Source organism: Sorex araneus, chromosome 4, assembly GCF_027595985.1.
Source record: "Sorex araneus isolate mSorAra2 chromosome 4, mSorAra2.pri, whole genome shotgun sequence".
In the NCBI taxonomy this organism is placed as follows: domain Eukaryota; kingdom Metazoa; phylum Chordata; class Mammalia; order Eulipotyphla; family Soricidae; genus Sorex; species Sorex araneus.
In genome coordinates, this window is record NC_073305.1 from 81,639,493 (window position 1) to 81,666,571 (window position 27,079).

The window sequence follows — 27,079 nt, forward strand, 5'->3', positions numbered from 1 at the left end:
TTCCACCACCAAAAAAACCCCAGTATACCTCCCATCCCTCCCCCAATCCACCTGTGTGATAAATTTCACTTTACTTTCTCTTTACTTTGGTTACATTCAATATTTAAAAAAAAAAAAAACCTCACTATTATTATTAGGAGTTCCCCACTAGAGACAGATCTGCTGAGGAGAGATATGAGGCCAGGATTGCGGGCACGCAGTTTTGTATTTCTGTATTTTAGCAACTAAGTCCAGGGAAATTTCTTCCAGAAATTGGATCATTGCAAGCTTGTATCTCTCATTAGTGGTCCTCATATGGCGGTCGCCATGCCCTTCCCCCCTAGCAAGGAAAAGGCGAGAGAGAAAAACCTTTCCCCTCCAGGGCAGGCATGGGGCCGAGGCTTAGTTCTCAGTCTGGAGACATTCTGCAAGGAGCTGCCAGTACCAAAAAGATTATAATTGCGGGGCTGAAGCAATAGCACAGTGGGTAGGGCATTTGCCTTGCACGCAGCCGACCCGGGTTCAAATCCCAGTATCCCATATGGTCCCCTGAGCACCGCCAGGAGTAATTCCTGAGTGTAGAACCAGGAGTAACGCCTGTGCATCGCCGGGTGTGACCCAAAAAGCAAAAAAAAAAAAAAAAAGGATTATAATCGCCAGCAGCTGTTGCGTTCTGAGATTGGTTTCTGTGCCTCTGGGATAATGGTGGCGGAGCCATTCCTGAGCATGTATTTTGTATATCAGGAAAGGTTTGGAGGTGTCCCATTCCCGCACACTGGAGCCGTGTTAGTAGCTGCTCAGTGTCACCGGGGCTCCACCAGGAGAAGGCACGCCAGCTGTACCTTCTCCATCTGCACCCCCAATGTTGTTGACCCAATCTGGGGTCCAGAGCAATCTCCAGCCGGCGGTACCCACCAGAGCAGCCTAAATTCTTCACTGCTGGTTATGGCAAGATGGTGCCCTCTTTTATTTTTATTTATTCTTTTGTGTCATTTTTTTGGACTGAACTCTTGTAAATATGGAATGATATTTTCTTTAAAGGTTAAAACTGGGGGTCTGGAGCAATAGCACAGCCGGTAGGGCGTTTGCCTTGCACGCGGCCAATCCGGGTTCGATTCCCAGCATCCCAGCATCCCAGCATCACAGCCAGGGGTGATTCCTGAGTTCAGAGCCAGGACTAACCCCTGTGCATTTCCAGGTGTGACCCAAAAAGAAAAGGAAAGTTAAAACTGGGACTGGAGAGATACCACAGTGGGTAGGGCGTTTTCCTTACATGTGACTGACCCAGGTTCGATTCCCAGCATCCTATATCGTCCCCTGAGCACCGTCAGGAGTTATTCCTGAGTGCAGAGTCAGGAGTAACCCCTGTGCATCTCCGGGTTTGACCCAAAAAACAAAGCAAAACAAAAAAGATAAAACTGAGTGGGGGCCAGAGAGATAGTACAGTAGTTAAGATGTTTGCCTTGCATTTGGTCAACCTGGATTTTATCCCTGGCACTGCATATGGTCCCCCAAGTACTATCAGAAGAGCTCTCTAAGTAGAGAGGCAAGAGTAGACCCTGAGAACTGTTTGATTTGGACCCCAAACCAAAATATAAAACAAACAAAAAAATCTGAGGGACTGGAGATATAGTACAGTGAATGAGTGCTTGCTTTGCACATGACCAAGGTTTAATCCCTGTGTATCCTATGGCTCCAAGTTCTTCCAAGAGTCATCCCTGAGCACAGAGTCAGGGGTAAGTCCTGAGAATCACCAGTGTGCCAGTGTGGCCCAAAACTTAAAAAAAAGAGAGAGAGAAATCTAAGCATTTTTGATGTAGGAGTTTACTTATTCATATTTAATCTCATCTCTGAATCCTGCTCTCCTTGTCTAGTAAGGGATAACTGTGTAGCTATATAAAATTATATAATTTGATTTTATAAAATGTCATGTGCTTTGAGATACAAAATACAAAAATCAAAGTATTTTGAATAATGGTTTAACAAGTATCTATTGAGTACCTTAGCTCTACAGTCTTTTAGGAAAAACATTGATTCCTAAAGTGCAGCCAGTGGCTCTTCTATGGTGACCAACTTAAAGATGTTTTACCTTTTTGACTTTTTTTTTTGCTTTTTGCTTTTTGGGTGACACCCAGTGTTGCACAGGGCTTATTCCTGGCTCATCACTTGTATCACTTGTCATACCCTTGCTCATCAATTTGCTCAAGCGACACCAGTAACATCTCCATTTGTCCCTGTTGTATGCTAGTGTAGCCCAATGGCATCTGCTTGCTCCAGGAACATGAAGAGCCTCAAACTGTTCGGGGTCTTGGAGAAGTCTGACCATGTTTTAGGTGGGCGGCCACAAATTCTTTTGACGTCCCGTAGAATCCAGTCAGTAACAGCTCTAGTCCAGCGGTCGTCTCCAAATCGCATTATGTGTTTGGCCCATCTGATTTTCGACGCCTTGGCAAACGAGGCAGCATCCCTGATCCTCAATCATCGATGGAGCTTTCCTTCGAAGGATTCCTTCTCTCAGTTGAGTGAAACATGATACTATAAGCTCTATTGATTCCTCTTTGGGAGACTGAAATAGCATTCTCATCCTGTTTACAAAGGGCCCTTTGTAAAGTTTTCTGAGGTGTATGTTAGTGCAGGAAGAACTGTGGAGTCCAAAAGATGTGTCTTCGTCCTCTTAACAACTTCTTCAACTCTTTTAAAAGCATTCCATGCCACTCTTTTCCTCAGGTGCCAGGTTGTTTGTCGTGTTGAGTTCTCAACCTAGGTACATATAACTGCTGCATTCAGAGATGTTCGTTCCATTGAGAGCAAATGGAACATTAGGAATTAGTCTGCTTCTCACTCCTGGCTCATGCAATGGTGCTGCTACTCCTGGCTCATGCAACAGTGCCACTCCTGGCTCATGCACTCAGAAATCACTCCTGGCGGTGCTCGGAGTACCATATAGGGTGCTGGGAATCGAACCCGGGTCAGCCGCGTGCAAGGCAAATTCCCTACCCGCTGTGCTATCACTCCAGCCCCTTGTCTCATTATTTTTATACCTTATAGTATCCAAGTCTTATTGACAAAATTTAAAGTCAATTTTTAAATATCCAAACTAAAATATAAATTCTCTAGGGAGCTCTTAAAATGTATGCCATTAAAGTCAGAGATGATTGCTACAGGAAGTATCAGCTATAGATGGAAAACAGATTTTTAAAAATTATTTATTTTATTTTTTGCTTTTTGGGTCACACATGGTGATGCACAGGGGTCATTCTTGACTCTGCACTCAGGAATTACCCCTGGCAGTGCTCAGAGGACCATATGAGATGCTGGGAATCAACCCAGATCAGCTGCGTGCAAGGTAAATGCTCTACCCGCTGTGTTATCACTCCAGCCCCAGGATTTAAAAAAATTAACATGTGTCATAAGATATAAAAAAAGTAAGGCTTCCCCTAAGTACATGGCTGCCTGACTCCATATTACTGTGAACAATCATTCATTCCCTGAGTTCCTGGAAAACTGAAGAGAGTAAGATTCACATAAACTGTTAAATAGCCTGTCTGGTCTCTTTTACAACCATGTCTATTAACTTAGGTTTTTGTCATTCTTCCAAGGAAATCATCCTTTTTTTTTCCTTTTGGGAACAGTGCAGGGAATTCAACTCAAGGCCTCACCCATGCAAGGCCAGTACTCTACTTCTGAGCCACATTCCCAGCCCCTCATGGATAGTGAGCCCTTAGCACATAGGTAGGCCATACCTCCATGGTTGTATTGGACACGTTGAGAAGACTCGCCATTGACAGGGATGAAACATTGCCCAGAATTGATACCACTGAAGCCAGGTCCCCAGCTGTGGTTGCTGGGCTTTGCTGAATGACCACCGAGAGGTTTCGCACCAAAGATGACATCGCTGCCTCAGTGACAGTGCCTGCTATCACACTAAAATTCTAGAAACATAAATGGTTAATGTAAAGAAAACAATGACATGCTGGACCTCATAAAATTTAAGTTCTATTTCTTGGCCATGTGCAACTAGCATTTCTCTAGATCATTTGAATATAACAATGATAATGCCATGAGCTGTGTTTCTTTGCTTTCTGTAGCATGTAAAGTGCCTTACCAGAGATTCATTGCTGAAATATTATGATCACACTTTGAGGGAGGTGCCAAGATTGTCTTCCATTTATGAATAAAGAAACTTGAACTTGAAACCATTTATACCCTGTTAGAAAATAGTAATGTAGGGTCTACTGGCATTAAATCCTATACATATTCACTACCCTGTGCTAATAAATTCTTGTACTGTGGGAAGACAAAAGGAGATCGGACAGAATTTTACCTCTAGATTTGGAGTTTGACTTTTTCCCCAACTGTGCACTTGTTTCCACTGCGCTGAACTAACATAGAGAGTGGCATTTAAGGGTTATCTCCTTTCAGCCAAAATAAGTGTCCCAGAGCCCAGCACCTACACCAAAACCTTTCACTCTGCTCGGTGGACAATGTCATTCTGTTAAGACATATGAGACGTGTTTGCCATCACCAAATGTGATAAACTAAACAACTCTGCCCCATATTCAAAGAAGCAAGAATATGACAGACCCCGGAAACAATCTGGTCCCAAGTTTACAGATGAGGAAATAAAGACCCTAAAGGGAGATGCAAAGTTCTACAGATCCTGTATTAAATACCATTCTGGGGCTTTCTATTGTAATTGCAGAGTCTGTGTCTAAGACAGATATTCTGCTCTACCCACAGAAATCTTTTTGCAGAAAAACAGATCTTTTGCTTCTTTCTGTGGAGTGTACTTTTATTGTGACTTGAGGTTTAATTAATTCCTCTCACTTGTTCCAACTTTTTACCTTCCTTGTTTTAAGTATTGGACCTTCCTAGGAGAACATCATATAGAAGTCATAGCATTGGACTAGAAGAAATCAACTGACCAGTTGGTAGTTCAGCACTGTTGCTACCAAAAGGATCCTTAGTCTTGGCACACATTCAAAAGAACAAAAGCAACCAGTGTTGCCGTGGATGTGGGGAGAAAGGGACTCTTTCACTGTTGGTGGGAATGCCGACTGGTCCAGCCTTTTTGGAAAACAATGACAGTCCTTCAAAAACTAGAAATTAAGCTTCTATATGACCTCACAATACCACTTCTGGGAATATATCCTGAGGGTGTAAAAAGCCACAGTAGAAATGACATCTGCATCTATATGTTCATTGCAGCAGTGTTCACAATAGCTAGAATATGAAATAAACCCAAGTGCCCTAGAACAGATGACTGGCTAAAGAAACTTTGGTACATATACACAATGGAATACTATGCAGCTGTTAGGAAAGATGAAGTCATGAAACTTGTTTATTAGTGGATGGTTGTGGAGAGTATCAAGCTAAGGGAAATGAGTCAGAAAGAGAGGGACAGACATATAATGTCTGTACTCATTTTTGAAATATAAAATAACATAATATGAGACTGACACACAAAGACACTAGACACAAATGCCAGGAATATTGCTCATAGTTGAAGCCTATCTCATGAGCTGGGATAGAAAGCAGCTGAAATAGAGAGAAGATCACTAAATCAATGATGGTTGGAAGAATTGTTCAGAATGGGAAATGTGTGCTGAGAGTAGATAAAGGACCAAACGTGATAGCCTCTCAGTATCTATATTGCAAACCATAATTCCCAGCAGTAGAGAAAGAGAGTATGGGGGAAATTGTCTGCTATAGAGGCAGGGGGAGAATTAGAAAGGGGAGGGTATACTGGGGACATTGGTGGTAGAGAATGTAGACTGGTGAAGGGATGGGTGTTTGATCATTGTATGAATGAAAAGTTTTGTAACTATCTCAGGATTATTCAATAACACTTAGTCTTTCCTTTCCTGATCTATAGAAGGATTTGGGTAAATTAGATTTATACCTTGACTTTTGATGTTAGTTGCAGTTCTACCAACTCTCTTCAACCTCTTCATTGCAGATTCATTGCTCTGCAGCACCCCACAAAAGCAATCAATTGCATTCTTAATTGCCACCAAGATTTGGCTACTTGTGCCTGCACTTCATGGGTTTAGCATGATCTGACCACCCTTCCTCTTCTATGTACTGCTCAAGGAGGCAAACTGATGGATTTCAGCCTCTTCTCAGTCATGCTCACTGGACAATGCCTTCTTTAAGCCTCAAATGTAGGGGAAATCTGCCCAGTGGAAATACTATACCTCCTTCAGTTCTTCAAGTTGAGAGAGCACACAGGTCTCCTTGATGATCTGCCACCCAGAGGGCTGGCATGTGACTGTGATGATTCCTGTATAGCCACTGCTACAGGGAAGAGTGTACTCGTCATTCTGAGACCCGAATCCAAAGACAATGCTGTTACACTGGGCTGGAAAAGAATGACAGTCGAGAGGAAAATATCTCTGAAATATTCTGTAATAATAAATTTTCTATAGACCATACAGTGGGATTCTAGTTGTCATATTTTTAGTTTCAAAATCTAGGGGGATTTAGTTTCAAAACCAGAATAAAACACTCTTCCTTGATGCTCAACTCCAAAGTTATCAGCATCTCTTTCATACTTGCTGCTCCTCTAGTCTTGCCCAGGGTTAGTCCCTTGCTCTTAGAGTGTCTATTATATGTTCAATAACTTCACTTTAATTTATTTTTGTTGGGGCGGAAACCCAACAGTGCTCATAGATTACTCCTGGCTCTGATTTAGGGATCACTCCTGGTGGTACTAGGGGTACCATATGGGGTGCCAAGGATTAAAATCCCGGTCATCCATGTGCAAGGCATGCACCCTACCTGTTGTACTAACCTTCCAGCCCCCACTTTTAACTGACTACCAACTAGTAACTATCAGCATGGGGAAATAAGGCAATATGTTTACTTCATGCATACTTTAGCTCTTAAAAGCATGTTGGAAAATCTTCAAGACATTATGGTACAGGTGCTGGAGTGATAGCACAGTGTGTAGGGCTTTTGGCTTGCATGCAGCTCATCCAAGTTCGATTCCCAGCATCCCATATAGTTCCCTGAGCACTGCCAGAAGTAATTCCTGAATGGATGAGGCAAGAGTAACCCCTGTGCACCGTCTGGTGTGACTCAAAAAGCAAAAAGAGAAAGACATTATGGTACAAAGCATTATAAAAGCCAGAGCAATAGGACAGAGGGTAGGGCATTTGCCTTGCACATGGCCAACCCGAGTTTAATCCCTGGCACCATATATGGTCCTCTGAGCCCTGCCAGGAGTGATTTCTGAGCATAGAAGCAGGAATAAGCCCTGAGCATGCCAGGTGTGGCTCCAAAAAGCAGCAATAACATGGTTGAGAGATGGACAGTAAGTGTTAGGGATGTGACTCCGTGGTACAGTGCTTATCCTTGTCTCTCCCATTCCTGTCCTGGATTTTGTCCCTAACACCACAGATAGGCAATTGTCGCTTGGGAGTTGCATGTTCCACTTCGCATCCTTTTCTTTAATTTTTACATTTTTGTAGAAAGCTTTTATGGATCGTAGTACTGTGTTTACAGTACTGTTAATGATGGTTTCCCATGTAAAGGTGTACCCACCTCCCTCTCCCATGGCCTTCAATGCCCAACCCTTAAAATTCCCCACCCAAACACACACAAATTCAATTGTGTGGATCAGTACTTCAGTTTTGTTGCCTTTGCTCCTTTATCACTATCTTGCTGAAAGAGATTCTGTATCTATCCCTCTCCTTTCTACTGATGTCACTTAGCCTGGTATTGTCTAAATCCATTCCTGGAGGTAAAAGACTTTGCATTCATTTTTAAAAGCTTGTCATGCTGGTTTACAGAACTGAGATTACTGGGAGCAGCGGGAGGCAGGAGCAGGTACTTGGGAGGGGAGCCTGAGACAATTGTGGAGGAAAGTAAACACTCTGGTAGAGAATGTGGCGCTGAAATTGTGTATGCGTGAGAGACAACACTCTTCACACACTTTCCTATAAGGCAACTTTTTGGATCATTTTTGGCAGATTATTCATAATGAGCAATGTAAAATAACTTATTTTGTATGTACATTGGGGGCAGATTTGGGTGGTGGTGGGAAAATTCAAAATAATGGTGGTGCGATGGTGTAATAGTGTGGGATTGGTGTTGGAATATTGAATGTAATAAATTATTGTGAACAACTTTTAAAAAATAGATTAAGTAAAAAATAAATAGTGTATGCATGAAACCCTATCAAAGCAGAATTGAAAATCAAAATGCTGCCCCCCAAAAAGCTCCTTTTAATAAAAATAAAATGTTACTCACATTGTGGCTAGTTACCTTTGCAACAGTACTTGATAACTGATAACATGAGTAGAAACTTTGTAAGGGGACCCAGATCACTGCTATTTTTCTTTCTTCTCCCCCACTATTCTGTCCCAAGTTCTCAGGTACTTTGGATACTAAATATTTATGAATAAGTGCTTTAAAAAAGAAATTGTTGCAGAATTTGGTAAGTAGGTCAAAGTTATATGCAAAGAAATAAAAGGAAAATTAAAACATCTGAATAAAAGTAGTGTTTCTGTGTTTTATGTACTTGTGCATTTGTATATTTGTATATATATATATATATGTGTGCGTGTGTGTGCATGTGTCTATGTATTCTGTATATTCTGTATGTGCATGTGTATGCATGTGTCAAATACCTGTATACATTCATTCTTTCCTTGGGTTATGGTGAAGCAGTAATGTCAGCCCTAACGATACCTTATGTATGCCAATAAACACGCTGAACTGTTCCCAGCAGAGCCTGCAATAAAATCAGTCTACCATTATGTTTACACTGAAAGGTGGAGATCAGATCCCTGATTATCCTGGATCTGAAAGAGCCATCGGAAATTGAGTTTCTTCATGGTGAGGGATCAGTTTCCAGTTTCTACAGAAAGTCAGTCTTATAAAAATTCTGTCAGAAAACTCTGCAATTCTAAAAACATGAAGACTTGTACTAATAGTCTGGGGAATGGCGTTACCTTTCCTGAACACCTGGAAAGAGTCAGCTTCTAGTGGAAACAGCTTGTGGAGAGCTTCCTTTGCCTCTTCGGCCACCTGTTCAATGGCTGACAGCAGCTCAGAGGTGCTGGTGGATCCCACAACTTCATACCCGGCACTAATGCTGCTGTCACCCCTATAATGATTACGTGAAAAGAGACATGAAATTTGCTTACCAAGTCATTCAGGAAATCTGGTCACGCCACTGCTTCACACACTGCACTATGCATGCATGACACTAAATCCCTGGGAATAACCAGGAGTGGTTTCTCCCTTACTTCATGGAATTTACATCCTTTTGAAGAAGGCAAGGTAAATATAAAACAAGAAAACTGGCCGGAGAAATAGTTCCAGGGTTAAGGCATTTGCCTTGTATGTGGCTGACTGCATTCCAATCCCTGGCATTTCATATAGGCCCCAGAGCACCACCTGGAGTGTTTTCTGAACACAGAGCCAGGAACAAGCTCTGAGCAGGGCTGGATGTGGCCCAAATAAGAAGAAAGGAAGGAAGGAAGGAAGGAAGGAAGGAAGGAAGGAAGGAAGGAAGGAAGGAAGGAAGGAAGGAAGGAAGGAAGGAAGGAAGGAAGGAAGGGAGGGAGGGAGGGAGGGAGGGAGGGAGGGAGGGAGGGAGGGAGGGAGGGAGGGAGGGACGGGAGAGAGGGAGAGAGAGAAAAAAAGAAAGAAGAAAGAAAGAAAGAAAGAAAGAAAGAAAGAAAGAAAGAAAGAAAGAAAGAAAGAAAGAAAGAAAGAAAGAAAGAAAGAAAGAAAGAAAGGAAGGAAGGAGGCAGGGAGGGAGGGAGAGAGGAGAGAGAGAAAGAGAGAAAGAAAGAGAGAAAGAAAGAAAGAAAGAAAGAAAGAAAGAAAGAAAGAAAGAAAGAAAGAAAGAAAGAAAGAAAGAAAGAAAGAAAGAAAGAAAGAAAGGAAGGAAGGAAGGAAGGAAGGAAGGAAGGAAGGAAGGAAGGAAGGAAGGAAGGAAGGAAGGAGGAAGGAAGGAAGGAGGATGGAAGGAAGGAAGGAAGGAAGGAAGGAAGGAAGGAAGGAAGGAAGGAAGGAAGGAAGGAAGGAAGGAAGGAAGGAGGAAGGAAGGAAGGAAGGAAGGAAGGAAGGAAGGAAGGAAGGAAGAAAGAAAGAAAGAAAGAAAGAAAGAAAGAAAGAAAGAAAGAAAGAAAGAAAGAAAGAAGAAAGAAAGAAAGAAAGAAAGAAAGAAAGAAAGAAGAAAAGCCACTCTATGCATGCATGCCTGATTACAAAATTTGTTGTTATGAAAGCCAGGTACAAAGATAACAGTAGTAGGTGGAGATGAGGGCCACTTTAAATGTTAGGAATGGCTTTTGTGCATTGAGGGTTGTTGAAACTGAAGCCTAAAAGAGAAGAAATTAGTGATGGATAGAAGACTGGTGGAGCATAACAGCACATGTAAGGCTTCTGAGTCAGGTAAAGTTCAGTGAGTGAGGGTAAGAATGAGAAAAGAGAGAAAGAAAGGAGAAAGAGAGCTCTTGGGGGTAATGCACATGTTCTGTCTTGATAAGAGGCAATTTATAAAAGCATTTGTCAAAGCTTAAGGTCTGAGTTGAATGAGTCCAGAACTACTCAGTGGCAAAGTGACTGTTTTACAAGCTTGAAGCTGAAAGTTTGATCCCTGATGCAGCCCTCATGTGCTGAAAATCAGTCATGATGCTTTTTTGTTTCGGACCCATGACACTGCATTACTATGTGTAATCTTCAGCATACCACACTCAGGTGCATGTGAGCACCACAATTCAGTATGACACTGTTAAAATATTGCAAATAAAAAATGTGACCCTTGGCGAGCACTACCATTAAAATGTTCCTAAACACAACTAAATAATAGACCCTCTGGCAAGCATGTGTGAGCATTGCAACCAAAATTGTGTGTGTGAGCCCTTAAATCAAGTGTGTGTGTGTGCCCTAAAATCAAGTGTGTGTGTGTGTGTGTCTGCTGGTCATTGTATTACAATAAAAACAACAATAGAAAAGAAAGTCAAAATAGGGTATTTTTTTTAAAAGTCTGAGCCTTTATATACTTCAATTAAATTGTATACTTCAATTCTTTATATACTTCAATTAAAAATGAAAATAAAAGATGACTCCACGGTTTGGGTCTATGCATCTGGAAGAATAGCATCGCCGTAACTGACACAGGAAAGGCATTATAGATGAAGAGGAAAAGAGTTGGCGACCAATTCAAAACCCATGTCAAGTCCTCACAGTTGCACATGTACTAAAAAATCAAAAGACATGCCAGTTAGCAGTAGAGATTTGAGTCTAAAGTTTAAGAAGACAAATTGATGCACTAATTAAGAATCCATTTAGAGTATGTTTGAAGTCAGAAAAGCAAATAACATCACTTGTATTAAATTAATCCTGTGATAATGTAATAATGCAAACACTGTTTCACAGATAAGGAAATTGAGTCTCAATAACATATTGGTTTGGGAAGTTATTATTTACTATTTGATGGATTAGAACCTCTAATGATCTAAAGCTCAAACTTTAAACTCTACATAAACTATTACTCGTATATGTAAGTACAAATATCCTTTTATGTCAATGATCTCAATGTCTTTGTATTGATGTATGTCCTTTCCATATTGTTTACATTGCTCTTACATGCCTATTTCATTTGATTTAATGAGACTAAGATAATTACATATGTATTGCTAGTCCTATACAGATATGCAAGTTGAGATGGTGAAATATTAAGTTTTTTTGGTTTTTTGTTTTTTGCTTTTTGGGTCACACCCAAGCGATGCACAGGGTTTACTCCTGGCTCATGCATTCAGAAATTACTCTTGGTGATGCTCAGGGGACCGTGTGGGATGATAGGAATCTAACCCGGGTCAGCCGCATGCAAGGCAAACACCCTACCTGCTGTGCTATCACTCCAGCCCCAAGATTTATTTTAAAACTTTCTGAGCAATAAAATTTCCTCATCCATTTGCTCCGGCAGGTACCAGTAACGTCTCCATTGTGAGACTTGTTGTTACTGTTTTTGGCATATTGAATACACCACAGGTAGCTTGCCAGGCTCTGCCATGCGGGCAAGATACTCTGAGTAGCTTGCCAGACTCTCCAAGAGGGGAGGAGGAATCGAACCTGGGTTGGCCACGTGCAAGGCAAACGCCCTACATGCTGCATTAAGGCTTTGCATATTAGTTCTGCAATTTTTGTCCACAAATTATTGGGAATAGCTTACAAGACATATAATAAAATATTACTTAGAAATAAACAGCAAACCAGGACCAGGGAAAAGAAAAAATTATATAGAGACATATCAATATAAAAATTATTATCTTCCATTTTATGAATGAGTATAATGACCATAAAGTTAGAAACCTACAATGAATTATACAAACTTTGGCATAAGGGAAAAAGAAGCAATGTTTTCCCTAGAATTTAATTTTAAGGAAAATTCTACAATTGGGCCATTATATAAGGACATTATAAGACTTCAAGGGTAGTGCCTAGAAGAGCATGCTCATTACTGAGAATCTTTATGTCTGCCATGAAAAACAAAGGCAAAGAAAATAAATAAAATGCTAAGTTCTATGTGACCTCTAAGTCCTTTTTTTAATCAAGCAGACTATAAATAGAGAATTATACACACATGGTTAACTAACCAAATAACTTGGTAATGAAAGCATAAACATAAGGATAATTTACTAAATAATCTTTTTATTTGCTGTAGACAATGACTATTGAGTTTTGAGCTATGGTGTCTACAGTACATATAATATTTTACCAAATGTTCCCCTTCTTCAATACCAGTTATCCAGCATCAATAATTTGACTAGTAAATCTCTTATCTCTTGTTGTGAGGAAGGAGAAAATCTATTCTTCTACAACTCACCTTGCAAACCCCCTCCCATCATTTTCTATCAAGTTTTCTGTCACACAACTAGGGATTTGCCATTCTGGGATAGTTTCAGGGGTAGATCCACTAAATTTTATGGATAGAATTCATTAAGTTTCTCTTCAAACTTTTTAAAGCAGCACAGGAATCTTTCAAATTTTAGTAAGATTCCTTCCATCCTCCCATCAAGTCTGGGGAGGACCGATTTTCTAACAATAGGTCACTGGAGGAAAGCACCAGAAATTCTGCAGGTCTAGTGAACAATTCTGGGAAACCCTTCTATTTTGGTAAGCGTATTACTTACCGAAACTGGGAGACACGAACTGATTCAAAACCTTGAATTCTGTTGTACACTTCCTTAAGCTTACAAAGAGAATAAAAATATATAGTATGAAAATGAAAATTTTCATGTAATTTCATGTAATGAAATTGTAAGGCATAATAATGAAACAAACATATATGAAACCACCACCCAATCTTAGCAAAATATTGACCAATGCATTTGAATCTATGATTATGTTCCTCAGTGAATACCTTTCTTGCCTACCATCTCAGACAACCAAACTAAACTTGTCTGATTTCTATTCCAGTCTTCTGGGCATCTTACATGATACAAATTAGTTCATATGCAATTTATTTCCATGCTTTGGGAGTTTTTGTATTAAAATCTGTTGGAACTTTATGAAAAGAAATATGTTTATCTTTGTTCACACAAGAAAGGCAAATGAGCAAAAATTTGATGAAGACAATAAATAAACCAATGAAAACACTGAGTGAAGAAATAGATACCGCAAGAGAATTTTGCATGTTATAAAAATATAGTTGAAATGACAACTGAGGGGCCAGAGTTGCACACAATGAACTCTGGCTGGAATCCCTGGCGTTTTATATGGCCCCAGAGAATTGCCAGGAGTGACCCTTGATCACAGAGCTAAGAGTATTTGAGGGTATGGCCCCCAAATCAAAGAGAGATAGATATATAGAGAGAGCAGAAAGAAAAATAAATAAATATTAGAAAATAATCAAGAAGCCTTGGTAATTGCCCAAACACTTAAACAAAACTGAACATAGAAGAAAAAATAGAATCAACTGGCAATCTGTCCTGAAAGAACATGTTCAAAGCACAACAACCAATTACGAGGCAAGTGATTAACTTCTTAGTCATAACTCACTGAGAATAAATAAAGAATACACAGTAAACAAATATGTTAAGTTAAAAATCTGAACTATGTTTAAGTTAAGAAAAAAACATCTGAACTATGTTTGACCAAAGTTTTCTTTTAAAAAATTTTTAAATTTTCTGGGCTGGAGTGATAGCACAGTGGGTAGGGTGTTTGCCTTGCGCGTGGCTGACCCAGATTCGATTCCCAGCATCCCATATGGTCCCCTGAGCACAGCCAGGGGTAATTTCTGAGTACAGAGATAGGAGTAACCCCTGTGCATCGCTGGGTTGTGACCCAAAAAGAAAAAAAAAATATTTTATTTTAGGTAGCTCATTGATATGCCAAAAACAGTAACAATGATGGTTTTCGTTCCCTGACCCTGAAAGAGCCCCCAATATGGCACCGGGCTACACTAGCATGCAACAGGGACAAATGGAAACGTTACTGGTGCCCACTCAAGCAAATCGATGAACAACAGGATAACAATGATATAGTGATTTTAGGTAGCATGGCATAAATAATAGTGTTGAAGTTTATGATATTGATGTGCCTCACTTCCACCAGAGTGCCCACAACCCTTCACTACTGACCCTATGTGGCCTCTGGTCCAGCTCCCCTCCATCCCTCTCCCAACTGCATGGTAGTCAGTTTTGTAATTGAAGACCAAGGGTTTGTCATCATTCGATCTTGTCTATTCCTTCATTTTTGTCTCTTAATATATCATAGATGACTGAGAACATTTGGTAGCTTTGCTTACCTTAGTTTCAATTCCAGTTTTGTATTTGAAGTATATAGCAGAGGATGAATTCAAAAGGTTTTTTGTAAATCTTTCATTAATTTTGAAAGTGCCCCACACCTCTGTGGAAAATAAAAAGAAGTCTCTAGATACAGAAATTGTTCACTTGAATTAAATATACCATAAAATGACAGAAATACAATTCAGAGCATATATATTCAGCAGTGGTATTTCAATTTCTTTTTATAACGAATAAAAACCTAAAATAATATAAGATGGTTTAAATAAAAGCTGAGTGTTAACTGAAGGTTTCAAAAAGTCATAGAAAAGTGCTGAAGAAGAAGATAATCTGAAGAGGTAAATGTGCAGCCAACCACATGTTTCTAAAATACGGTCACTGAACTTCTCAATGTATCCTCACTAGGCATTGGATTCAAATGTTGTCTGTACTTAAAATTAAAACAAAACGAAGCCCACTACTTGCTAATTCCAACATAGCAATTCCAACCTTGCTTACCTATCCTGGGTTTTTCTTCTCTGTGACAGGTTGTTCCCTGACTCTGTAGGACAAGCCCTACTCAGATTTCAACCAGGGTCAACTCCAGGATACCCCTTCCCCAGGTCTCCCTTTATTTCCAGGCACAATGCCTTGACCCTGCCTCTGAATTTTTATAGAACTGTGTCCAAATTTCTCTTACAGAGCCTTGAATCAAGACATCGACTTGCGAACATTTCTCAGGCATAGATATCTCCCACTGTGCTTTGGGAAACCCCCTAGGAGTGTAATTTCCTGTCTGACCCATCTTTGTATACTCTGATGATGGATGAGACATGGATTTTCATTCAAATGATAAATTTTTCATCCAAATATATTGAAAAAATTGCATTATCCTTGCTCTTGTATTAAAGACAGTTCTCCTCAACTAGATAAATAAATAGCTTTGATATGATCTCCCAGAACCTGCCCTCAGATCTGAGTATACAGGTGATGCTTAATGGAGACATATTGCTTTAACTTGCTATCATCTGGGAAAGACAGCCAAGGAGACTAGGAAAGCTGCTCTCCTTTATGCCCTCCCTCACTCTTTGCTCAGTTCTATCGAAATCCAGAGCCTCAAGATCATAAATAAATAAAAACTTCTGGTAGTTCTTTAAGCCCTGGAATCATATCACTGACCATCCTCATTATTCACTGGACATAAAATCAGCTTCCTCCACTTCATCTGGTTTCCTAAGTTAGGCTTCATCAATTTTTAAGTTTTAAAACTATAATAACCAATCAACCATTAGTTACACTTGACAAAGTAAGCTTATTATCACTGCTGTACTGGAATTGTAAGAAATATTCTCTTTCTGTCTCTCTCTCTGTCTCTGTCCCTGTCTGTCTGTCTGTCTGTCTTTCTGTCTGTCTGTCTGTCTGTCTCTCTCTCTCTCTCTCTCTCTCTCTCCTTTTCCCTTTTTTTTTGTTTTTTTGAAGGTCACACCTCAAAACCCACGTGTCTCCATTGATTTAGGCTCTAATCTTCTATTATGCTTAGTACTGTATTCAACTGGCAATTAAGAACATTTCTTTCATTATAATCACAAGGTATTGCTCCTGCTTTCACACCTCCAGATTTCTTTTTTTTTGAAATTGATGTCATCAAAATGAGTATAAAGTAGGAAAATTGTCTTCATTCAGGCATTTATTTACTTGGTACTGCCGTTTATCTGCCTAAATATTCACGGAATCACAAAATCAGTGCTGAGCTGGATATACATTAAGGTTAAAGTGATATCCAAACATGGGGCCGGAGCGATAGCACAGCGGGTAGGGCGTTTGCCTTGCACGCGGCCGACCTGGGTTCGATCCCCGGCATCCCATATGGTCCCCCAAGCACCGCCAGGAGTAGTTCCTGAGTGCAAAGCCAGGAGTAACCCCTGAGCATTGCTGGGTGTGAACCAAAAAGAAAAAAAAAAAAAGTGATATCCAAACACCAGCTTGAATTTTAATTTTCTTGTAAAGAAAGAGAGAGAGACAAAGAGAAAAAGTGACAAGAATGGAACTTGGGGCTTCATGCCTACGAAGCATAAATGCTACCACTGAGTTACATCCTTGACCCAATATTCTGAATTTTCTGCACTCATAAAACTCATTGTGTCAAAAAAAAAAAAAAACACTCATTGTGTCCAGCCAAGTCTTTCAGGATATTAGGCCACTGCCCTCTAATTTCTTTGCAAACACCAGTCCTTGATTGGAAGACAAAGAAAAATGCATTAGCAAATAATCACAGTCCTCTTGCTGTCTAAGTTAGGTGTCAGGGACTCTTCAGCACTTTCCTCCTACTAGCATCATTATACTCTGCTTACTTGCTCTCTCACAGAAGTTAACACTTTGGGTGAGGTTGTTGAGTTGACAGGTGCAGCTCTGGTGTGATCCAGTTGTGTGAAAGGAGCATTTCTGGGGATCAAGGCATGAGATGGGAAACCAGGTATAGCCATCTTCACAGGCACATTGTAGAACTCCATCCTGGTTGCCACAATCTACAAGAAAGACAGAGCTTAGTTTCAAATAGTCTGGTTAAAAATTCACTATTACTGTGTGCCTATCATTGGCTCTGGCTTAAGATAGGATTCAATTATTTCCCACTCATGGCTAGAATGATGAAACAAAGATGACCATATGTATGTTTAAGGAAATGAGCAACTAGATACATTTAGAAAACTAACAAACTAAAAGCAAATTTCTGGTACTAGATTCAAAGAAGGGTGAATGCTCTTGAAGTACAGAGAGATACACAAGAATATATATTGACCAGAGAGTTATGTGAAGGAATCTAGAGGGTATTTACTCATTATCTTTTTGGAATCTTATCCACTGCCCCATCCTCTCTGCACCTATCATCACTCCCAAGTAGACCCTAAAAATGAGATGTGAATACAAAGAGGCTTTATTTTTCCAGTTATGATTTAAAAAAATCCATTCAACCAATCTTTTATGCTTATTTTCATGTATCTAACCTAACACTTACATCAAATCCATTTCTTTTCAATAGGCCAATATAAAACAAAATGGAGGATTAGAGAGATAGTGCCCTGAGTAATGTACCTATCCTTTAAGTGGGTGACCCACACTGGTGAAGGGATGGGTGTTCGAGCATTGTATAACTGAGACTTAAGCCTGAAAGCTTTGTAACTTTCCACATGGTGATTCAATTAAATAAATAAATAAATAAATAAATAAAGGTAGCATAAACCAAGAAAAAAAAATAAGTGGGTGACCCAGGTTCAATCTCTGCATTGCCCCTCCAAACTCTCACCAGAAATGATGGCTAAGCACAGAGCCAGGAGTATCCTGAGCAAAACTGGGTGTAGCTCAACCTCCCCCCAGTAAGAAAAATGTAACAAAATAGACATTAGTTAATCTAAAAATTGCTTGGTAACATGACGTGAATGATCATCAGACTTCATCATGCATCAGAATCATATAGAGCATCTCAGCTCCAAGTTTCTGACTCAGTAAGTTGGAGATGTGGCCCAGAACTTCCATTTCTATTAAGTTGCCTCGTGGATTGGGCACCACATTCAGAGAACCATAGTTCTAGCAAATCATTTTATTTCTCAGAATTTCACCTTTGTAGTCATTAGTGATGCTTCCAGATATTTTTCACATCTGCGCCTGAGTAATTTGGTGGTATAGCATTTGCTGTGCATCTATGATGCCCTAGATTTTATCATCAACACTACAAATATTTCTTGCTCTATCCCAAACACATAGTAGAATTGAATTTGTTGAACCCCCAAGACTGAGTATAGCCATGACACCAGTTCTGGCCAATTTATTGTGAACAGAATGAATCTCAGTTAGAAAATTCAATTGCAAATATAAAACCCTCCAGCATTCCTTTTTTTCCCCCTCAGATACTTTGAGATCACATCTGATTCATCAGCCTGGATCTTCAAATGACCACCACAAATTTAGTCCTTTTGTTCGCCTAAAATGGGTGTGTAGAAATCAAAAGAACTTTTTCTAAATGGAATTAACATGACTGCTTGGCAAAATGATGGATTTCCAGGGGTTTAGCAATCATGGTTTGTGAGACTTACCTCAGCGACTACTAAAGCTCATGTTGGTACCATACCACCATCCAAAAGACGACATCTTCACTCTTCTCTCTCTCTCTCCTTTCTCAAAAGTTACTATCACACTTTCCACTGAATCTAAAAATTCGTTTTGTGAAAAAAGTAACTTATTTTATATTTAGATTTTTGAGGCCACACCTAGTGGTGCTCAGGGCTTACAGATCACTATTAGATGTTATCAGGGATGATATGCAGCATTGGGAATTGAACATTTGTCTCTCCAGCCCTGAAACATGGTTTCTTCTAAGCCACAGAGTGTGTGTGTATGATGGCCTAACCTTTCCTGACGTACCTACTCCCCTTCACCATTTCCAGTCTCAGTTCCCAGAGAGACAACTTACATGTGGTGGCTTTTGCCCTGATCACCTTCATTGACCCGTGTAGGCATAATGATGGAGGTTTCAAGAGCTTCAGAAAGTTCATCAAATCTTTTTTCTCTTTGGAATCTCTATAGGTCACCTGAAGCAATAACTCGTATTCCCGAGCAGGGCCTAATGGAAAGAAAGACAGTCAGAAGGCTCCTTTCTCTATCCGGGAGAGAATCTTTGCTCAGGAGGTGATCGGGAAGCGGTCATCAGATTCAGCCTTTAGTTCAAAGACTACGAAACACATGCTTCTTATTGACTTCCATTCATCCAGACAGTGACTAACTCTGAGCCTCCAAAACAAATACGCTGGGGTTCCCACAAGTGAGAGATCCACATCTGTCCTCTAACCCTTCCCACCCTCTCTCCTGCCACTGAGCTACATTTTTCCTCAGGGCACATTCAGAGTCAAGTTTCAGAACTGAAGGGAGCAGAGGTAAGTAAAGTCCTGATTGTTATTCCCTTCTCCTCCCCTAGTTTTGGTCTCCATGAAGAATTTCCAATGAAAACCTGCAATCTGATACATTCCAAAAAGTCTCTTCTTACTCTGTACAACATACCATCAATTAGTCCAACCTGAATACTTATGTAAAATGCAAAAGCAAAACAAAACCACACCTTGGTGCTTCCTGAAGCACTCTTATCTCCACTCGATCTTTTCTGAGCTGCACTTTTTTTCTTCCTTAAGTAAAGATCATTAAGCATAAGGAAGAGAAGATGAATCATTTCCAGATCCAAACTCACCTAGGTGCATTCACATACAACTTGGTATGTATCCCCAGTGTATTGTCAAGATTCCCCAGTTTTCTCTATGGAACCCAGACCCAGAATAAGAATGGGAAGGTTCCACTGAAAAGAAGGAAATTCTGAACATCATTTCAGCCTGGCTCTTATGTTACTGCTATTGGCAGTGACATCTCTTAGAAAATTCCCAGAGTCCTAGAGCACAAACATGTCTGCAGGGACAGAGACGGTTGAGTTGTTTTTTTTTCTATAATAATTGTTCTTTGAGATATTATAAGGTATTTAGAAGGGTGATTTGGAGATAATGAAAGGAGCTGGATCAATTCTTAGACTTTACAGAAAGAAATTAAAAAAGTACCAGAGATTGGCTGAACAGGCAAAGGATATTTACCAAAATTCCATCTGCCACCACTGCACACTGCAGAGACTTAGCCCCCTTCTTTTATACACACTAACTCCTTACAGACTGAAATCTCTGCTCTGGGCCTTGGAAGTCATGCCAGGTAGTGAGAGCTAAGAATTTTTACTACTCAAGCACCAAGGACTTGGGAAATGGGAGAAAAGTGGGCCTTGATTATATTATCAGGGAATCATGGCACTAGTTTGGAGCCACATTCACTAGGTTTGAATCATGCCTTTGGAACCCCAGTTTTTTGCTCTCATTCACTCTCTATAAAATGATGGGCAACTCACGTGAAACTTAAACTCTTAAACCTAATTCAGAAATCAGAGTGACATTTTAGCTCATCGAATGCACTTAAAATTAAAATAGTGTGTGACACATAATAACTACTCAGTAAATGCTAATATAGCGTTACTGTCAGGAGAAATGTACTCATGGTATTCTTTGTTAAAAATTTTATTTTCATTTCCTAAGAAATTGCTACCTTGCACCACTATGGTAAGTTTTCTGGCATTGTTAGCACATTGCTGTATGGCAGTTTGTCATTATCATAAAATACTTTTGCAAACTGGCCAGGTTCCTAACAGATGCTTGTATGCTTCACTGTTTTCCTAATATATATGTATGTATGTATAGGTATATATATACACACATGCATATATGTGTATATATGTATACATGTGTATGTATATAAACATATACGTGTATATACACATATATGTTTATATACACTCAGAAACATTAATTGTCAGAACACAATCCACTCCTAAAGTCTGTGTTCATTTAGTTCCATTGTTAGCATCGAGATAAGGAAGGAAAACCAAGAATGGAGCAGGTGCTGCCATCTATACTACAGGACTTGTACAAGAACAAGTCTTTATTATATTGCTTCATCTTATTTTATTTTTAATTGTTATCTAAATTATTTGCTCTTTGTGTTCCTGGAGTGAGCAGATGCTATTGGGCTACACTAGCACATGACAGGGATGAACGGAGATATTACTGGCACCCGCTTGAGAAAATCAATGAGCAACGGGATGACAAGTGGTACAAGTGATTTAAATTATTTATTTGGTAATATTTATTTTATCATATCACTCTAGAGTTGGATTGTTTACTAAAGAACCAAAAATCACACATTCTGTCAGAAGTACTCTTGGGGTTTGAACCTTAGTCTCCTGGTACCACTGTCCACCGCAAATACTATCTAAAGGAAACTCACCAGGATGTTTTTTCTTATTCATGATGAATTCTCTTTTCAATCTGAGACTAATATTTCTCTGTTAAAAAATAAATAAAATAATTATAACAAGATCTTGTTGTATTTCCCAAATACATTAAAACCATAGGTCTAAAATTCAAACCAGAATGTTGGTGAGGTAGTACAGAAAGACAGCCCGGAGGCCACTTCTGAATATTAAGCTAAAGGCCATGGACATCCTTGGGGAAAAAAAAAAGAAAACCTTCCTGTACAAGAATAAACACACACACACACACACACACACACACACACACATTGCTCTAGGGGGTAAGACATGCTTGGAACATGAGCACAGAGTAAAAAGAAAGAATGGTGAGGGAAGAGATACCGGAAGTGAAAGACAGTATCTCTCAGGAGGCAAGCTGTATCCATCCTCCGGGTATGGCAAGAGCTTAGCTTAAGCTAGTGTAAGCTGGGAACCCCTGGAGAACCCTGAACACTGGAAAGACATGATGCCATTTACTTCTTAGATGATTCTAGAAGCCATGTTGACAACGGACAAGTACAGAAGCGGTGGAACATTATAGGAGTGATTCAAATAATATAGGTAATGGTGATGATGGTGTAAATCAAGGTAAAAGTTGAAGGGGTAGTGAGAAATACTTGAACAATAGTTATATGTTAACGATAATCCCCACAAAGTACCAATAGCTGAGATGCAGGTCACATGGAGAATCAATATAAAAATAAATTCCTTCTCCATCCCAACTGTCTTTTCCCCCTGCACATGAAGCAGGCTTCCAAACTGTTGAGCAATCCTTCTGGCTCTTGTCTCTACTGTCCTTAGGTGTTGTACTGTGACACTGTTGTCCCATTGTTCATCGATTTGCTTGAGCAGGCACCAGTAACATCTCCATTGTGAGACTTGTTGTTACTGTTTCTGGCATATCAAATACAACATGGGTAGCTTGCCATGCTCTGGCGTGCAGGCGGGATACTTTCAGTAGCTTGCTAGGGTCTCCAAGAGGGACAGAGGAATTGAACCTGGGCCAGCCGCATGCAAGGCAAACGCCCTACTTGCTGTGCTATTATGTGTTAGTCTCATATTATGCTATTTTATATTCCACAAATGAGTGCAGTCATTCTACGTCTGTCCCTCTCTTTCTGACTTATTTCACTTAGCATGATAATCTCCATGTCTATCCAGTTATAAGCAAATATCATGACTTCATCTTTTCTAACAGCTGCATAGTATTCCATTGTATAGATGTATCAAAGTTTCTTTAACCAGTCATCTGTTCTCAGGCACATGGGTTTATTCCAGATTCTGGTTATTATGAACAGTGCTGCAATAAACATACAAGTGCAGATGTGCAGATGTCATTTATACTGTGGTTTTTTTTGTTTGTTTGTTTGTTTTTGTTTTCTTGCATCCCTGGGATATATACCCAGAAGGGGTATTGCTGGGTCATATGGGAGCCCAATTTCTGGTTTTTGGAGGAATGTCCATATTATTTTATAAAAAGGCTGGACCAGCCAGCATTCCCACCAGCAATGAATATAAGTAAATGATGGTTGGAGGGATCACTCGGGATGGGAGATACGTATTGAAAGTAGACTAAGGACTAAACATGATGGCCTTTCAGTATCTGTATTGCAAACCACAATGCCCAAAAATAGAGATCTCTACTTTTGGTAAATTAAGAAGGAAGATGCCTGCCACAGAGGCAGGGGGTGGGATGGGTTTGGTATGTTGGGAGGGATACTGGGAACATTGGTGGTGGAAAATGCACACTGGTGGAGGGATGGGTGCTCAATCATTGTATGCTTGAAACTCAATCATGAAAGTTTGTAACTGTATCTCACAGTGATTCAATTGAAAAAATATACAAAAATAAATGAGTTATTTGCTTCAGCCATGGGCAATATGGTAATGCCCTTTGTTGAGAACAGGAAGGGAGGAGCAGGCTGATGAGAAACGAGTTTCATTTCAGATATAATAAGGTAATGTGCATATTGAGCACCTAAGTAGGTCAGAGACCTGTGAGTGTTGAGTTGAAAGGGGAGATTTGAGATCGAGTTATAGATTTAATCTCATTACCATGCAGAGATAATGAAACCTATGAACCTATAGCGAAAAAGATATCTCAAATGGTAGAGCACATTCTGAGCATACAAGAAGCACTGGGTTTGGTCCCAAGCACCAAAAAATTTTCTCTTCAAATACTATTCTGTGGAGAGCCTCCACGGGACCATGCTTTGTAGCGTTCTTTGTAATCAACACCTGTGTGCTTCGAAAACAACTCCTAATAAGGAAACAGGATGTCTTGCCACGCCCATAAGCTGTAACTAACCTATCAGATGCAGACACGTGGGCGTAAGCAGGAAGCTAGAGGTATATAAGGGGGGAAGTCACCTAGCTAGTCGGTTCTCCCTCATGCGTCCCCCTTTCCTCCTTTCTCTTCGTCCCCGTTCCTGATTTCTTCTCTAACGCATGAGAAAGTTCCTGAATAAATCGCAGCCAAAAGGATCTCCGAGTTGTGTTTCTTCGCTGGAAGAAGCGCCGCGCGACACTATTCAGTGTGGCCCGGGTGGCCCTTGAGTACCTCAAGGTCAACACAGAACTACACCTGCAGATACAAGCCCCAAATGGTCAGGCCTGTGTGTGGTCTGGCAGTGCCAGATGTAGTCCCTATTAAAAAAAATGTTTTTTTAAGATGTGATCCTAGGTAAAAACATCAAGAAAAATGAGTGCAGGAGCCAAAGTGAAAACTCAAAGATTTGTAGCAATGTTTTATATCTGGAGGCCTGGGTTTGATTGAGCAGCTCAGCATGATCCCCCAAGGAATACCAGGAGTGACCCCTAAGCACAGAGTCAAGAGGAAACCAAAAGGTGAGAGTGAATATAGATAAGAGAGAAAGAGTTCAAGGACTGCTTGAACTCTATAGCCAAACTTTGTGCTTTTTCTCCATCAAAGAGACCATGCTAGGACCTGAAGCAATAGTACAAGGGGTAGGGAGGGTGCCCTCCATGCTTGCAGCAGATCTGGATTTGGTTCCTGGCACCACATCTGCATCCCTGAGCCCCACCAGGAGGGATCCCTGAGCTAAGAGCCAGGAGCAAGCCCTGAGCATCGCTGGGTGTGGCTCTAAAACCCAAAAGAAAAGAGACCTCCCAGATGTTTTTCCTCAAGATGCCTTTTGTGCACTTTGGTCTGCTAATTGTAAGGGATGAATGTACTGGCCCAAGGCTACACTAATGTGATGATGTGGAGACAAGAGCCCAGGAGTTCTGATCCCAAGGCTGTTCAACTGCATAATTTTGATTACCTAGAGCTTAATGTATTCTTGAAGTACTTGGTTGAGAGAGAGGAACAGGGACAGAGAGGGAAAAACAATGCTTGCCAACTCACCCCCAAGAAGCCTTCGCTGTCCTCAGTGATGGTGAAGAAGGTGATGAGCCAGAGCATAGGGGCTCTCATCCTCAGCAGCTTTTTCTCCAACTCTCCTGACACAACGTAAAGAGCCAGGCTGCCAGGCTGTGGCTGCACCAGTGTTGTTTATACAGGGCTAAAGCAGAAACACAAGTTGACCAATTTTCCCAAATGGAAAAAATGTGCCCTCGGATTTGAGCTCCTTGAAGTCCTCGCTCATCAGAAGTCCTGAAGACTTGATTTCTTTTAACTTGAACTGAAATTAATTTTCTTTTCTGCCACTACTTCCACTCCCATCATAGAAACTGTATACTTGAAACTGTATACTTCAGTCTTTACAAACTTCATTAGAAAACTGATCAAGAAGCCTCTTGCAGGTGATCAAATTTACTAAACATGGACTATCACAACGTGATTCTTTTTCAGAAGTTTTATTACTTTAAAAAATAAGCATAAATTACCTCCTCAAGGTAGTGAGGAGATAGTATAGAACTTAAGGTATTTGTCTTTCATGCTGGCAACATATGGTCCTCAGAGCACCCCAGAAATAACCTGGAGCACAGAGCCTGGAGTATTCCTGTACTCTGAGTATGGCCCCAAAACAAAATAATAATAATAATAACAATAATAATTTAAAAATATGACCTCTATAATCCCTCCTCCCTACCCTGTATGAAAGGTAGGGGAGGGAAGGTGTAGAGGAGGTACTTTATTAATACCACGCACCACTATGCTGAATTTATTACAAATTACAAATTAATATTGACTCATCACTATCAACTAGAGCCCATATGGAAATTAGGATTTGCTCGGCGTTTTAACACATACCTAACACCATCACAATATGTGGGTTTTGACAAATGCTAATAATACACACTCACCATTAGTATATCCTACAGAATCATTTCATTGCCTAAAAACTTCGTACTCTTAAAATCCTACCTTCTCTCCATTTTCATCCTGAACTCTTGGAAACTCCTGATCTTACTGTCACTACTTTGCACAGGATAGTGCAAAATCACAATTTGCTTAACTTTATAATGAGATAGATTTAGCAGCCAGATGTTTATATTTCATGGAAGTTTCCTTTCCATCTCAGTAAAGAAAAATATTGTCACAATGAAGGACCCCTAGAACCACTAATATAAGAAGGGTACCTGTAATTACACATGTAAATTATTATGTATCAAGATGGCAAATTTTCCTCTTTATAGCTGATGTATTCAGCAATAAATTAATCTCTACTTTATGGTTACTTTAATTTATTCATATTTCATAGTTAAGATCACAAAACTGATCATTCATTCTCTCATCATTTGATGTCAATAAAGTCACAATGTTACCTCTGCTCTTCACAATACAATGGCACTGGATTGGATACATGTGATCATATACACTTAAATTAACACCACTGACTCTGATTTGATCCCTGCCACTACATACACTTCCTTGAGCCCTGCTCAGGGTCATTCCTGTGCACAGAACCAAGAGTAGCCCCCAATAACTTCAGGATGTGACCCACAAACCCAAAAAGAAAAAAGAAAGGAAGGGGAAAAAAAAGAGAAGGTAAGGAGGGGTGGGGAGAGTGAGAGAGAGAGAGAGAGAGAGAGAGAGAGAGAGAGAGAGAGAGAGAAACATTGCAGAGAAGAAACATTGCTCCTGAGGGTTCTTTAAACATTGTATTTTAATGTAACCAAAATACTACTGACCTATTTAACTCATAATGTATTCAAAACAAGAACAAGATCAAGAATGGCTGGACCCGGTAATGACTACCACACAAATGGCCTATGAAACTGTTGTAAATGTTGGGAAAGACAGACATAAACAACTTTTGGCTGTCTGCATCCCAGATCACTCTTTTAAATCTTGCTCTCAAAAATAACCTGTTTTGGCTCCTCCCCGACTGCCGGCCGAGTGGTCGGCACGCCCGACCCCAAGCGTCGCCACCATTCTGTCTTCCCGGCAAAGGTCTGTGACGCTCCTCGACCCGCCCTTTCGGACCCAGCCTGCTCCCCGCCCTGAGCACCCCACACTTCCCTCCCCTCCGGACTGCTGGCCAAGTGACCGGCAACGCTGAAC

At 40.3% G+C, this 27,079-nt stretch overlaps 1 protein-coding gene across 1 annotated transcript in view; it reads right to left on the reverse strand.

Moving 5' to 3' along the window:
• Positions 1-25,045, reverse strand: part of ADGRF1 (adhesion G protein-coupled receptor F1) — a 38,128-nt gene extending 13,083 nt beyond the window's left edge. Inside the window, exons 1-9 of the mRNA XM_004605841.2 lie at positions 24,977-25,045; positions 21,585-21,642; positions 19,192-19,341; positions 17,078-17,251; positions 14,750-14,850; positions 13,134-13,192; positions 8,937-9,091; positions 6,177-6,340; positions 3,723-3,911 (exon numbers count right to left, since the gene is read on the reverse strand). Coding sequence (XP_004605898.2) covers positions 3,723-3,911; positions 6,177-6,340; positions 8,937-9,091; positions 13,134-13,192; positions 14,750-14,850; positions 17,078-17,251; positions 19,192-19,341; positions 21,585-21,642; positions 24,977-25,045 — 1,119 coding nt within the window. The remainder of the gene's footprint in view (positions 1-3,722; positions 3,912-6,176; positions 6,341-8,936; positions 9,092-13,133; positions 13,193-14,749; positions 14,851-17,077; positions 17,252-19,191; positions 19,342-21,584; positions 21,643-24,976) is intronic.
• Positions 25,046-27,079: the final 2,034 nt, after the last annotated feature.